General features: G+C 65.3%; 1 protein-coding gene across 1 annotated transcript; it reads right to left on the bottom strand.

The window, feature by feature from the left end:
* Positions 1-2,828: 2,828 nt before the first annotated feature.
* Positions 2,829-10,880, bottom strand: MEX3D (mex-3 RNA binding family member D). The gene is made up of 2 exons (XM_059060325.2): positions 10,240-10,880; positions 2,829-4,451 (listed from the first exon to the last, which is right to left on the bottom strand). The coding sequence occupies exons 1-2, from the start codon at positions 10,841-10,843 to the stop codon at positions 3,073-3,075; spliced, it is 1,983 nt and encodes a 660-aa protein (XP_058916308.1). The 5' UTR covers positions 10,844-10,880; the 3' UTR covers positions 2,829-3,072.
* Between the last annotated feature and the right edge of the window lie 1,054 nt (positions 10,881-11,934).

Below are 11,934 nucleotides of genomic sequence, written 5' to 3'. Positions count from 1 at the left end.
GGCCCCCAACTCCTTACAGACACCAGGCCAACACCCCTTTTGCCCACCCCTGTCGGCACCCTCGCTCAGGCTCCAGGTCCCACCTCCTTCCCGAGGACGCACGCCCACCACCATAGACCCCTTGGCCGAGGTGTGGGGGGGGCGCGGCCACAGCTCTTCGTCTTGCTCTTGGGGCCCAAGTGCAGGGGGGTGGTCTCCATGCCCCAAGTCCCTGCTGCCTCCGTAACCCTCTATGGCCTGACTTCGCTCCAGGTCAGCTGGGGCCAATGGCGCCACAACTATCCCACCGCTGAGGTGTGGGCCGGCCCCGGGTTAAGCATTGCCCTCCCACCCACCCATACTGGTTTCCGGAAGCGCTGTAACAAATTACCGCAAAGTAATAGGTATTTGTTCTCCACGTTCTGGAGACCAGAAGTTGGAGACCAAGGTGTGGCAGGGTTGCGATCCCTCTGAAGGCTGCAGGGCAGGTGGGGTGGGGGGGATTCTCCCCGCCTCTTCCAGCTTGTGGGGGCCCCAGGCATCCCTGGGCTTGTGGCTGCATCACCCCAGCCTCTGCCTCCGTCTTCACACAGCTTCACCCTGTGTGTCTGAGTCTCCTCCGTCTCTTATAAGGACATTAGATTTAGGACCACCCTAATTCAGGATGATCTCATCTCAAGATTCTTAATTATATCTGCAAAGACCCTTTTAAAAATTTTTTTATTTATTTATTTTTGGCTGCGTTGGGTCTTTGTTGCTGCGCGCGGGCTTTCTCTAGTTGCGGCGAGTGGGAGCTGCTCTTCATTGTGGTGCGCGGACTTCCTGTTGCGGTGGCTTCTCTTGTCGCAGAGCACGGGCTCTAGGCACGTGGGCTTCAGTAGCTGTGGCACGCGGGCTCAGTCGTTGTGGCGCACGGGCTCAGTTGCTCCGAGGCACGTGGGGTCTTCCCGGACCAGGGCTCGAACCCGCGTCCCCTGCATTGGCAGGTGGATTCTTAACCACTGCACCACCAGGGAAGTCCCTGCAAATACCCTTTTGTAAGCTCTCATCAGAGCTCGTTGCTTGTACCTAGGTGTATCCCTATTTTTTTTTTTTTTTTTTTTTTGAGCCACACCGTGCAGCATGTGGGATCTTAGCTCCCCGACCAGGGATCAAACCTGTCCCCCTGTAGTGGAAGCATGGAGTCTCAACCACTGGGCCGCCAGTGAAGTCCCAGGTGTATGCCCATTTTACAGACGGGGAAATTCCAGCAGGGCTGGGTGGAACCCTGCATGTATGTGGCCCTTCCTGAGACCCACCTGTGGCCCTGCAGCCTGGGGCTACTGCTCTCAGTTGGTGGATCTGGTGTGGGCATCATTCGCTCGTGGGGGTGCCCTGTCCATCTCTGGCTACTTCCTCTCCATCCCTGTTGCCCCATCAGATGCTCCTGTCATCCCAAGCCCCTGGCCTCCTCCTGGAAGCCCTCCAGGCTGCTCTGCTATGTCTTCCTAGCTTTCCTGGCGGGCTGTATCCCCCAGACCCCTCATTGCCCATTCCTCAAGCCAGCAGCCTGTGGTCAGCTGGCCCCTGGGTTTGTCCCTGGAGCAGTCCTGGGCCCCTCCCTGTCACCACACCCCATCCTCCACACACTCCAGCACTTCCTTCCCCCGCCTTTGGAACTTTTGTGGCAACTGCCAGCTGACCACGGTCCAACCCATGGTCCCCCAGTCCTCGACTCCAGGCCGATCCCAATCCTGAAGAAATGTGTCCAGCAGCCCCATGGGCCATGGTCCTCTGCTCCCAACTAGGTGACAGGGGGGCAACACCTGCGGCTCATCACTCAGATGTCCTTCGGGGACTGGGAGGTGTTAGGAGTCATCCTGGAAGGTTTGCAGATCTCAGTTTCCCTGTCTGTACAATGTCAGGGGGACTCCATCCTACTGGGGATGGGGGTCCCCCACACACCACGGAGGCGGGCCGATGCCCTAGGAAGCGACCACCTGGCACCATCCCCTCCACATGGGTCACAGCCGTCCCCAGGGCTGCTTGTCCCCTGGGATGTCAGGTCCTGAGCCTCAGGAAAAGGGGACCTGGCTGGACCACCTTTAGGTGTAGCCCCGATGCAGACAGCACCTGGCTTGTGGAAACGCCTGGAACTGGGGTATCCTGAGCCCTAACTCTTGTATCTGGAAGACTAGGGGGGGAGGGGCTGGATCTGAGCCCTCCACCCCCACCCCTCCCCCATGCCCACCAACCCCACACCAGGCCAAGGGCTCACGTGTAGTAAAAAGACTTTATTAAGAAGGCTTTGAAGTCAAAAAATAAAACTCTTGATACAATTTTCTGAACCCTTAGCTCAGCTCAGCAAATATATAATCAGTAATTTAGCTGTGTAAGATTAAAGGTCCGTTACTTTATTTAAAATAAAATATATTTTAGTTTTCTTAAAATTTATTCCATAAAGTACATATTTCCCTATAAATTCCCTACATATACACAAGAGGTAAAAAGTAAAAGTTTAAAAAAACAAAAAACTTAAAAAACGGTCAACAGAAACCACAGCAGAAAGGGATTAATAATTAAAAAAAAAAAAAAAAAAAAAAAGTAAGTTCTGGACGCCCCCTCCCCCCGCCCCCCTCCAGCCTGCGCGCGCGGCTTACATACTAAAGTGTAACCAGTTGGCCCCAAAAAGGGAGCCGTCCTCCTGGAAGTTTCTGCAGAGGTTGAGGCCGTGGGAAAACAAACACTGTCAAATCGATATCAGCTACGTACAAAAGGACAACCAGGAGAGTTGTAAAAATCGTGGTTTTTTTCCTTAAAAAGATCACCCTGGGGAGGGGGGGGTGTCTTAAATAAAAAGTGCAAGCAGGCCTTTTCTCTCTGGTTTATTTTAACCTGTCGACTCAATACTGTCATTTGTTAAGAACTGAGGTGTCACTGGGCCGCCGGGTCGCCGTCTCCACGCTTGGGGCCGGAGTTAAAGCTCGTCTGTAAACACTGGCCAGCCCGCCGCTCCCCCCGCCCGCCCCCTCCCCTTCCTCCCCACCCGGCCCTGCGCACCCACCCCGCGTCCCTGGACGGCTCTGGGGGCCGCGGGCGCGGCGAGGTGACCGGCTAGGAAAAGATATGAATAGCCTGGGTGGCAGGCGTGCGGCAGGCGGGGCACTCGGGCTCGCTCTTGCCGCAGATGCGGACGGCGCAGTCCATGCAGAAGAGGTTGTGGCCGCAGGGCACCAGCGCGGCCATCACCTCGCCCTCGGCACACACAACGCACTCCCGCGCCAGGGCCACAGAGGCGGAGGCGTTGGGGGCCGGGGCCGCCTGGGCCTTGCGGCCGCTCTCCGAGGCACTCGAGTCCAGCGCGGAGCACGAGGACGCCGAGGAGCTGCTGGGCAGCGAGGTGGCCGTGGAGAAGTTGGCGCTGCTCGAGAAGGATGCCAGGGAGCCCTGCGGGGGCCGCCAGGGCAGGGCGCCCACCGGGTCGGGAGCTGCGCGGCGGGCCAGCGGGAGCTCCAGGCTCAGGCCGCCAGGCTCGGGAAGCGTGGGCGAGTGTCGCGGTGTGCCGGCCCCGCTGCTGCGCCGGGCGCCTGGGGCGGGCGGTGCGGGGGCCCCGTTGACGGCCGCGCAGCCGCTGAAGGCAGGCAGGGGCGGGGCCCGCTCAAAGGGCGCCCAGATGGTGGCCGCGGTGGGCACGGTCAGGTCCAGAGCCAGGAAGTCGAAGCCGAAGTCGCAGTCCTCGGGGGCGGGTGGCCCCGCGGGGGCCCCCGGACCGTCCCCACCAAAGGTGAAGCCTCCGTTGCCCGAGGCGCCGTAGGGACTGGTGGGGTCTGCGTCCGGCACCGGCATGGTCGGCCCCCCTCGGCTGCCCGCGTAGAAGGCCTCGGGGCCCCCCGGGGTGCCCAGAGCAGCGTCCCCCCGGAGGCCGGCCGTGGGGGCGGGGGGCCGGCGGCCCGGGTTGGGGGCCTTGGCCCAGAGGCCCGCGGCCGCCCCGAGCAGGTCCAGGCAGACGTCGGTGCCGTTGGAGTGGAAGTCGCTGTCGGGGCCGGTGTCAGTGAAGGCGCCCGTGCGCAGCGTGATGTGGGCCTCGATCTCCTCGCGCGCCCGGTCCACGTTCTCGGGCATGCCCGTCACAGCGAACACCGGCTCCTTGTCACGCCCGGGCGTCACGATGTATGTGTGCGTCCGTTGCTGGATGCGCTTGATGGTGGCGCCCTTGGGGCCCACCACCAGCCCCACCACACGGTAGGGCACGCGCACCTGGATGGTGGTCTGTCCCGGCAGGTTGGGCGGGCCCTGCGCGGTACCGGGCAGGCCGCCCGCCTTGCTGCGCGTGGCGCGGATCACGGAGAAGTGCTCGGCGGCCGACAGGATCTCACGCTTGGCCACCTCCACGTCCTCCTTGCGGCCAGTCACGATAAAGACCGGCTCCTCCCCGCGCACCGGCGTCTTGATGTATGTGTTCGTCTTGGCGCGCAGAGCCTTGATCTTGCACCCTGCGGTGGGGGAGGGGGAGACGCGGTGAGGGCAGGGACCCCTCCCCAGGACAGCCCCTCCTGGGCGGCAGCTGCAGGGGCCAGCCGGTGCGTTGGGTTAGGAGGCCCCACCTTCGCGCTGTGATCTCAGGCACTCGGCGTCCCTCCCTCCAACCCTGGGCCTCCGTGTCCACTCTGGTCCTGCAACCCCCTGCTCTGTAACAGGAGGATTGTCCCAAAGGCAAGGAGGGACCCTGTTTTAGGTTGAAAGGTGTCCCCGCCAAATCCATATCCACCTGGAACGTCAGAATGTGACCTTATTTGGAGATAAGGTCTTTGCAGATGTAATTAGTTAGGGTGAGGTCATGCTGGATTAGGGCGGCCCTGAATCCAATGACCAGTGTCACTACAGAGGAGGGACATGTAGAGACACAAGAGAAGATGGCCCTGTGAAGACGGAGCACAGGGTTGGAGTGAGGCGGACACGAGCCCAGGAACGCCGAGGCCTGTCAGCACTACCGGGAGCGTGGGGAGAGGCCGGAACAGACTCTCCCCTGGAGGGAGCATGGTCCTGCCGACCCCCTCATTTCCACCCTGCAGAACTGAGGGTTCGTTTCTATTGTGTCAAGCCATCCAGTTCATCGTACCAGACCTAGGACACTAATGCAGACCCTCTGGTGCTGAGGCTCAGATTGTGGAAATGGCCTACGACTTCTTCCTGACCATGTGACCCTCCCCCAAGAGCAGTTCCTGGACCCCGTATCAGGATGCCTCCAAAGGCCCCCAGTGGTCCCCGCCTCTGAGGGGAAGCTTGGGGACACGGCCTTGTGGCTTCATCTTTGCTGCCTGGGCTGGGCTGGGCTGGGGGGCTGAACGTGTGGAAGGGGGCCAGGGTGTCCGTGGGGGAGAGGGTCAGTCGAGCAGGTTCTTTGACTGGGTGTCTCTCCCACCACCTAGGCGGCCCTCCCGAGGTCGACTGGAAGCTGCCCCTGAGACATCCAAACACCAGGCATGGCCGGCCCGGGGCCCTGACACCCACACCCCCGCCCAGGGGCCTTCTGACACATCTTGAATCCGGGTCCAGGAGTCTGGGAGGACCCCCCCACCCCCAAGTTCTGGGGAGGCCAGAGGGACACAGGGATATTGTTTCAGTGCAAAATGAGGGCGGCATTGAGCGGAGTAACAGCGTGGCTAACTCAGCGAGAGAAAATACAAAGTTAGCGGGACGAGCTGTCTGCCTGCAGCCAAGGAAGTCAGAGACATGGGGCCTGGGCGGGGGGCAGCCTCACCGCCAGCGCAAAGAGGGCAGCAGACCCCCACCCATGGCTGAATAAAAGGGGGCCAGCTGAGTGGGGGTCTGAAATCTCCCAGGGAAACACGTCTTTCCTCCCATCTCCCGGCCTCGCCTCCTGGCCCCCAGCCATCCCCTCTGCACCCGGCATCGTCCCCGCTGGCGGCTGCATGGCCTCACTGGCAAGTCCAAAGGCACCCTGACCTGCGCTGCCTCCACTCCTGCCTGGATGGTCTCCTCCCCACTCGGCTGCGGAGGCCCCTCCTGCAGTTCCCCTGAGCCTGACCTTTCCCATCTGTCACGTCATCCTCACTGCTGCACCCCACCGTCCTCTCCCTTCTCTGTATCACATCGCAGCCCGGCACCCCCTCTTCCGGGAAACCTGCCCTGACTGTGCTGGGCCAGGCCCCAGCACACACTTCTCAGTTTCTCCTCACACCCTAAGTCTGACTTTCTGGACTCCCTGAGGCTGGGGGACTGTGCTGTAAGGGCCGGCGGACTGGGAATTGCCCTGGGCACTCAAGGGACCGTCCCATGCCTCAGTTTCCTCACCTGCCAAAGGAGGGCAGAAACACACCCAGCCTCACAGTTTTGGGGAAGGACCCGACCAGCCACAGACTGGAGAGTGGCCCCAGACCGGTGCCTGTCCTCATGGGGGGGCCTCGGTGGGGAAGGGACCCCTGGGCAGGTCAGGGCTGGGGAAGGACCCTGCAGCTTCCTGCTTGCCGGGCCCCATCCTGGCCTGACCCAAAGAGCAGCCTTGGATGGAGGCCTCAGTGGCCAAGTAGAGCCCAATTAACCATCCAGACTTCAGCTGTGACATCCACTATCCCCCAAACCCCACCCACGCTAAGACCCTGAGAGGTGGCAGAGCTTGGGGGTGGTGGTGCAACAGCACAAGCCAGGAAACTGGGTCTCCAGGAGTGACCCTGGGGGCTACCGCCAACTGGTGGGTGCAGCAGAAATGCAGCTTCCCGGGCCCTGCCCCAGGATTCCAACTCAGAGAACCGGGGAAGGTGGCTGACTGCCCCAGGCCCCAGCAGGCCCCACCCTGTGGCAGCCAGACCCTCCCCCAGAGGGGCAGGGCCAAGGGTCCCCACGGGGAGCCTACATGCAGGCAGCCCTGCTTCCCACTGCTTGTGACCCTGTACTGGGGTCCAGGCACCCCTGCACTGGGCACTCGGAACCAGGCCACATGGGCTCTGCCCCAAAGGAGCCCACACGGGTGACCACAGGCCACACTTATCAAGGGAACCTCAAGGCCGTGTTGGGGGAGCTAAGGGGCCACCCTGGGCAGGAGGCTGCGTGCCGGCGGAGCACCGCTGGCTAAGGGGGCAGCAGGGACAGAGTCCCAGCGGGCCAGGGCTGGGACAAGTCAGCCCGATATACCGCCGCTCCCAACCCAGCGGGGTGCTGCGTCTGGGGGCAAAGCTGGCTCACCTGTGAGACAGGGCCAGGGAAAGCCCCGTGCAGGCACGGCAGGGTGTGACCCGCCACCTGGGGGCCCCGTTCTTCCTACACCCCGCAGTGGGTAGGTAAGAACATCAAGGCAGGGGCCCCTGACAGGCCTGCGGTGTCCCGCAGGGGTGGGGCCCCGCACGAGGGAGAGAACTTCGAGCGAGGGATGACGGAAGGGACCCTGGCTGGCTGGCAGGCCACTCGCCCTCGGCTGTGAGCTGAGTGAGCTGCAGACCCAGGCCTGGCTCGGAAGACCCAAGCCCGGCCACCCCACCGCCATTCTGCCAACCGGGGCAAAGGCAGCAAGGCGGGGGGCGCAGGGGAGGGTATCAGAAGGAACTGGGCACCAGCCCCCTGACGTTTGATGACCAGCTGGGGTGACCGGCTCTCCACTGGCCCTTCTGAGTTTCCACTTTTCCTGTTTGTGGAAGGGGGTCACCTCCCCACCACCCCCAAGCCTGGAGCTTTGGAAGGTGGAAGGTTCTCTCCTGACTCGCCCCTGTTCCCTGCAGGGCAGGAAGAGCCAGGAGACTAGGGTTCGTATCCGGGCCCTGCTGACTGGCTCTGGCAGCACCTCTGCTCCTGCAGCCTCTCCCTCCCTGTCTGTGACCCGTGGCTGCAGGATCCCCTCTGGGGCAGGTTGAGGCTGCCTCTCAGTGGGTCCGGGGCACCTCCTGGGCCCCTCAGCCTCCGGGAGGAGAGAGCCACGCAGGGGCTATAATCTCCTGCCTGTGCCCAGAAGGTGCATGGACCCATTTCAGGGCTGAGAAAACCGAGGCTCACAGAGCAGCGAAGGGGTGTCCACGAAACGGTGAGCCCGGGTCTGTGGCTCTCGTCAGCACAGGAGGCTGGGCAGGTGAACCCCCTGACCCTGCACTCTGGAGAAGGGGGTGGCTGTGGGCCTGGGGTCAGACAGAAAAGAAAAAGTTCAGGGTGGGCCATGCCCCCTGCCCTAGGGACAGCAGAGCAGTAGGAAGGGACAGGTTCCATGTCCAGGGACCCACAGGGTGGACAGGGGGGTGGGTAACCAGAGGAAGGGCACAGAGTCTTCCAGGCTGTGCTTGAGAACTGGTGGCAGAAGCTAGGAGCCACAGATGCTTCTAGAGTGGGGAGACACAAGGGCCGCTGCAGCTGCCAAGCTGTCCTGGCATTCGTATTCCCCTCCCTGGTGTCCCGCACCCCACTCACGGGGTGGCTACGGTGTGCTGGCCCGGTGCCGGGATAAGCGAATCCTCACGACAAGGGGGGTGCTCTACCCCCGTCGCAGAGAGGGGCTCTTGTGCTGAATCACAGGGCCACCCTGGTCTGCAGGGAGAGCTGTCAGGGCCCAGGGGCCCCCAGAGCCTGCCTTGCTGTCTGCCATCCGCAGGAACCCAGGCTGATACCCTGGGTACCAGCGGGTACCAGAGAGACAGGCGGTACCAGAGGTCAGCGTGGAGCCTGGCGACCCAGCCACCAGACTGCTCAGCATGTAGGCCAGGGATCGGCGCCCCCTGCTTGGGGCCCGCGCCTCTGGGGGGCTGACACGCGCATTCACGTGGGACTTGTTCTCAGGCTCCACCACTGGGTGGATGAGTCTCATGACCTCGGCTGACAGCCCCCAGCCTCAGTCTCCACAGGATCCTGGACACTCAGCAGGGAAGCAGCTGTCTTGTTACAGATCCCAGTGAGGTTACTGGGGACAGGGGCGGCAGGGGGTGATGTCCTGAATAGGAAGGAGGCAACTGGGTGGCAGAGGGGAAACGTCCGGTCGTGGTCTCGTGGTGCCTGCCGGTAGCCGCAGGGCCCAGAGAACGGTTTACGGGTCCCCCTCCCCCCGGCTCCCGTTCCTAACAGCGGGTCCCCGGGCCCAGCACCACGCCTGGTCCTCCTTGTGTCCACACATGGGGAGGACAAATGAATGACTGAATGTACCTGCGTCCGAAGCCAGAGGGCTTGCCACCCCATGGCCCTACCCACCCGGAACTAGTAGAGAGCGGTGTCCAGGGCATCCCTGTGGTCCTCTCTGCTCGTGGCAGTTAGGGCGACAGGTCACCTTGAGACTCAAGGCCCCCACACCCTTCTCTAGCTCCTGTTACCGAGGGTCCAGAGGCAGGGACCCCTAGCCCCACCTCAAGCCCCGCCCAGGCCCCACCCCAAGTTCTAGAACCTGGCTGAGCAGCAGGGAGCCCGGAGGTGCGGGCAGGAAGGCAGGAAAGTTGAGGCTGGTGGGCAGGCAGCTAACAGGGTGGGTGGGTGTGTGCTGTGCCGGGCACTGCCCACCACCCTCCAGCCCGCCCGCCCCGCAGCTCCAGGGCCAATGAGCGGCCGCCGGCCTGATGTCACCCTGCAAATCTCAGCCTGGCTCTCTAACAAAGAGAACAATGGGGCAGCCACAGGGACACTCCGACAATGCCGCTCCGGGACCCGCACACCCTGGGTCTGCTGCTGGCCACCTGGCCAGGGGAGGGCTGTGGGGCCGGACCCCCAAAGCGGCTTTTACAGGGGGGTGCTTGTGCATCCCTCAAATCCCTGACTGGGGGCTGAGAGCCCGGTAGGGATCCTTTCTCATCCTGTCCTGCTCCCCATCCCCAGCAGGGTGCCCAGGCTGGCAAGTCTCGATGCACCCTCTTTGTGCCGCCAAACTTATCTCTTGACACTGCCGGAGCGCCCCCGCCCCCAGCCCCAGCGACCCCCCAAACCCGAGCGAACCCGCCCCGTGCCAGCTTTGGGTGTGGAGCAGGCACTGCCCAGCCCGGCCCCCTTATCCCCAGGATGCCACCGCCGGCGGCCCAGGGCCCGGGCAGTGAGCTGCACGCAGGGGCCTTTCCCGGCTGCAGGCGCCCAGACAAAGGCGGCAGCGGGGCCGGAGCGCCGAGGGGAGGAGCGCGGGCTGCGCCCAACTTTCTCCCGCGGCCAGCGGCAGGACAAAGGCACACAGGCGGCCACCGAGGCCCGAGCCCACGCGGGGCGTGGCCGGGGTCTGGTGTCCAGCCGCGGGCTGGGCTGGGCTGGGTGGGCCCTCCCGGGGCGAGCCGTGCGGGGACCCACGGGGAGGCGCCCCCGACGGCGGCCACTCACCCTGGCGACCCACGATCTCGGCGACGTGCTCGGAGCTGGGCACGGGCACGCACTCGGTCATGTTCACGCTCTTCTTGCGGCTGCCTATCACGCTCATCTGCTCGGCCAGCAGCGTCGGGGGACCCAGGGCCGCGGGGTGGGGCGCGAAGCCCGCGAACACGTCGGGCGGCGACGGCCGAGGCGGCGGCGGGGGGCTCACGTCGGGCTCCAGCAGCGGCAGCGGGCCGGTGGCCACGGCCACCCCGGGCGCGCCCGCCTCGGGCCCGTCGGGGGGCGCGGGCTCCGCCGCGGCCCCGCATTCTGCGCCTCCCGCCGCCGCCACCGCTCCGTCCCCGCCGTCCGCGGCCGCCCTCTCCTCGTCCTGGTCGCCCGCGCCCCCCAGACCGAGCCCCGAGAGCTGGTCCAGGGCCAAGCGCAGCGCGGCGGCCGCGTCGTCGGGCTCGGGCGGCGGCCGGGGCGCGGGCGCGGCCTCCTCGGCGCCCTCGGGCGGGGGCGGCGGCGGCAGCGGCGGGGGGCCAGGGCTGGGATCCCCCCCGACCGCCGCCCCGGGTCCGCCGCTGCGCTTGCCCCCGCCGCCGTCGGGCTGTCCGGTGGAGCTGGGCATGGCGGCGCTAGCGCTCGGGGCCGCGCTCCCGCCTCTCGGCCGCCGGCCGCCCCCGCCGCCGCCGCCCGCGCCGCCGCCCTCCGCCTTTGGGAGCTCGGCCGCCGGCCGCCGGCATCCAGCGGCGGGGCGGGGCGGCGGCGGGGCTGCTCGGGCGCGGGCGGCGGCGGCGCGGCGCGGCTCTGCTTGCTTCTAGGCGGCGGCGGTGGCGGCTCCTCGGCGGCGGCGGCGCGGACGCTCCTTCCCTCCGCCCTCCCGCCGCCTCCCTCCGGCCGCCGGCCGCCCCGCCCCGGCCCCGCCCCCGTGACGCGGCTGCCGCCAACAATGGGGCGCCGGGCAGGGCGCACGCGCGGCGCGGGCGGGGCGGTCACGTGGCGCGGCCACCCCCGCCACGGGTTTTGGGGCGGGCCGGGCGCTGTGGCACGTGCGGGCGCGGCCGCAGGTAGGTTCCCGAGGCGGCCCGGGCCCTGGGGGCGCGAAGGCGCCTCGCCCCAGTCCTCGCCTCTGGGCCGGCATCCCTCCCCCGAGGCCCCTAGCGCCGGGGCTGGCCTCCAGACTCTGCCCCCCTTCCCCCGCGCGATCCCCGCACGCACCTGGCCCCTAGGGCCCCGCCCCGGGAGGTCACGGGCACCCACATCCTCCATCCCGGGAGTGTGCCCCGAGCCGAGGTCGCGCCACGTGGTGGTGCTTCCCGGCTTGGGCTGGTTTCTACCCGCCAGAGCCCTCGGACGTGAGCACCGCCCTCTAATGCTCAGAGAGCAGCCTGGCGTGCCCACGCTTAAATCCAGCCTGTCCCGGTGGCCCTTCCTCCAGCGGCCTTTCAGGGCCTTCTTTTTTCCTTTGGGGCGAAGGAGCCGTCCGGTTTCCCCCTGTGGGATTTCTTTTGGTGAATGGATGGGCTGGGATAGACCCCACCCAGGTCGTCCTACCGGGTCTCCGAGGGGACCCGGACCCTAGTCCCTGCTTGGCTGCGGGACCTCAGGCCAATTGCATGGGCTCTTTGGGTTGGAGAGGGGGCGGCCCGCCCCTTTTGTACAGCACTGGCCTCTCACCTGGTCCACTGCCATCCTCACCCGACCTGGGTACCTGCCCCC

The sequence above is a fragment of the Kogia breviceps genome, chromosome 4 (assembly GCF_026419965.1).
Source record: "Kogia breviceps isolate mKogBre1 chromosome 4, mKogBre1 haplotype 1, whole genome shotgun sequence".
NCBI classification, from domain to species: domain Eukaryota; kingdom Metazoa; phylum Chordata; class Mammalia; order Artiodactyla; family Physeteridae; genus Kogia; species Kogia breviceps.
This window is presented reverse-complemented; position numbering and strand designations above follow the sequence as displayed.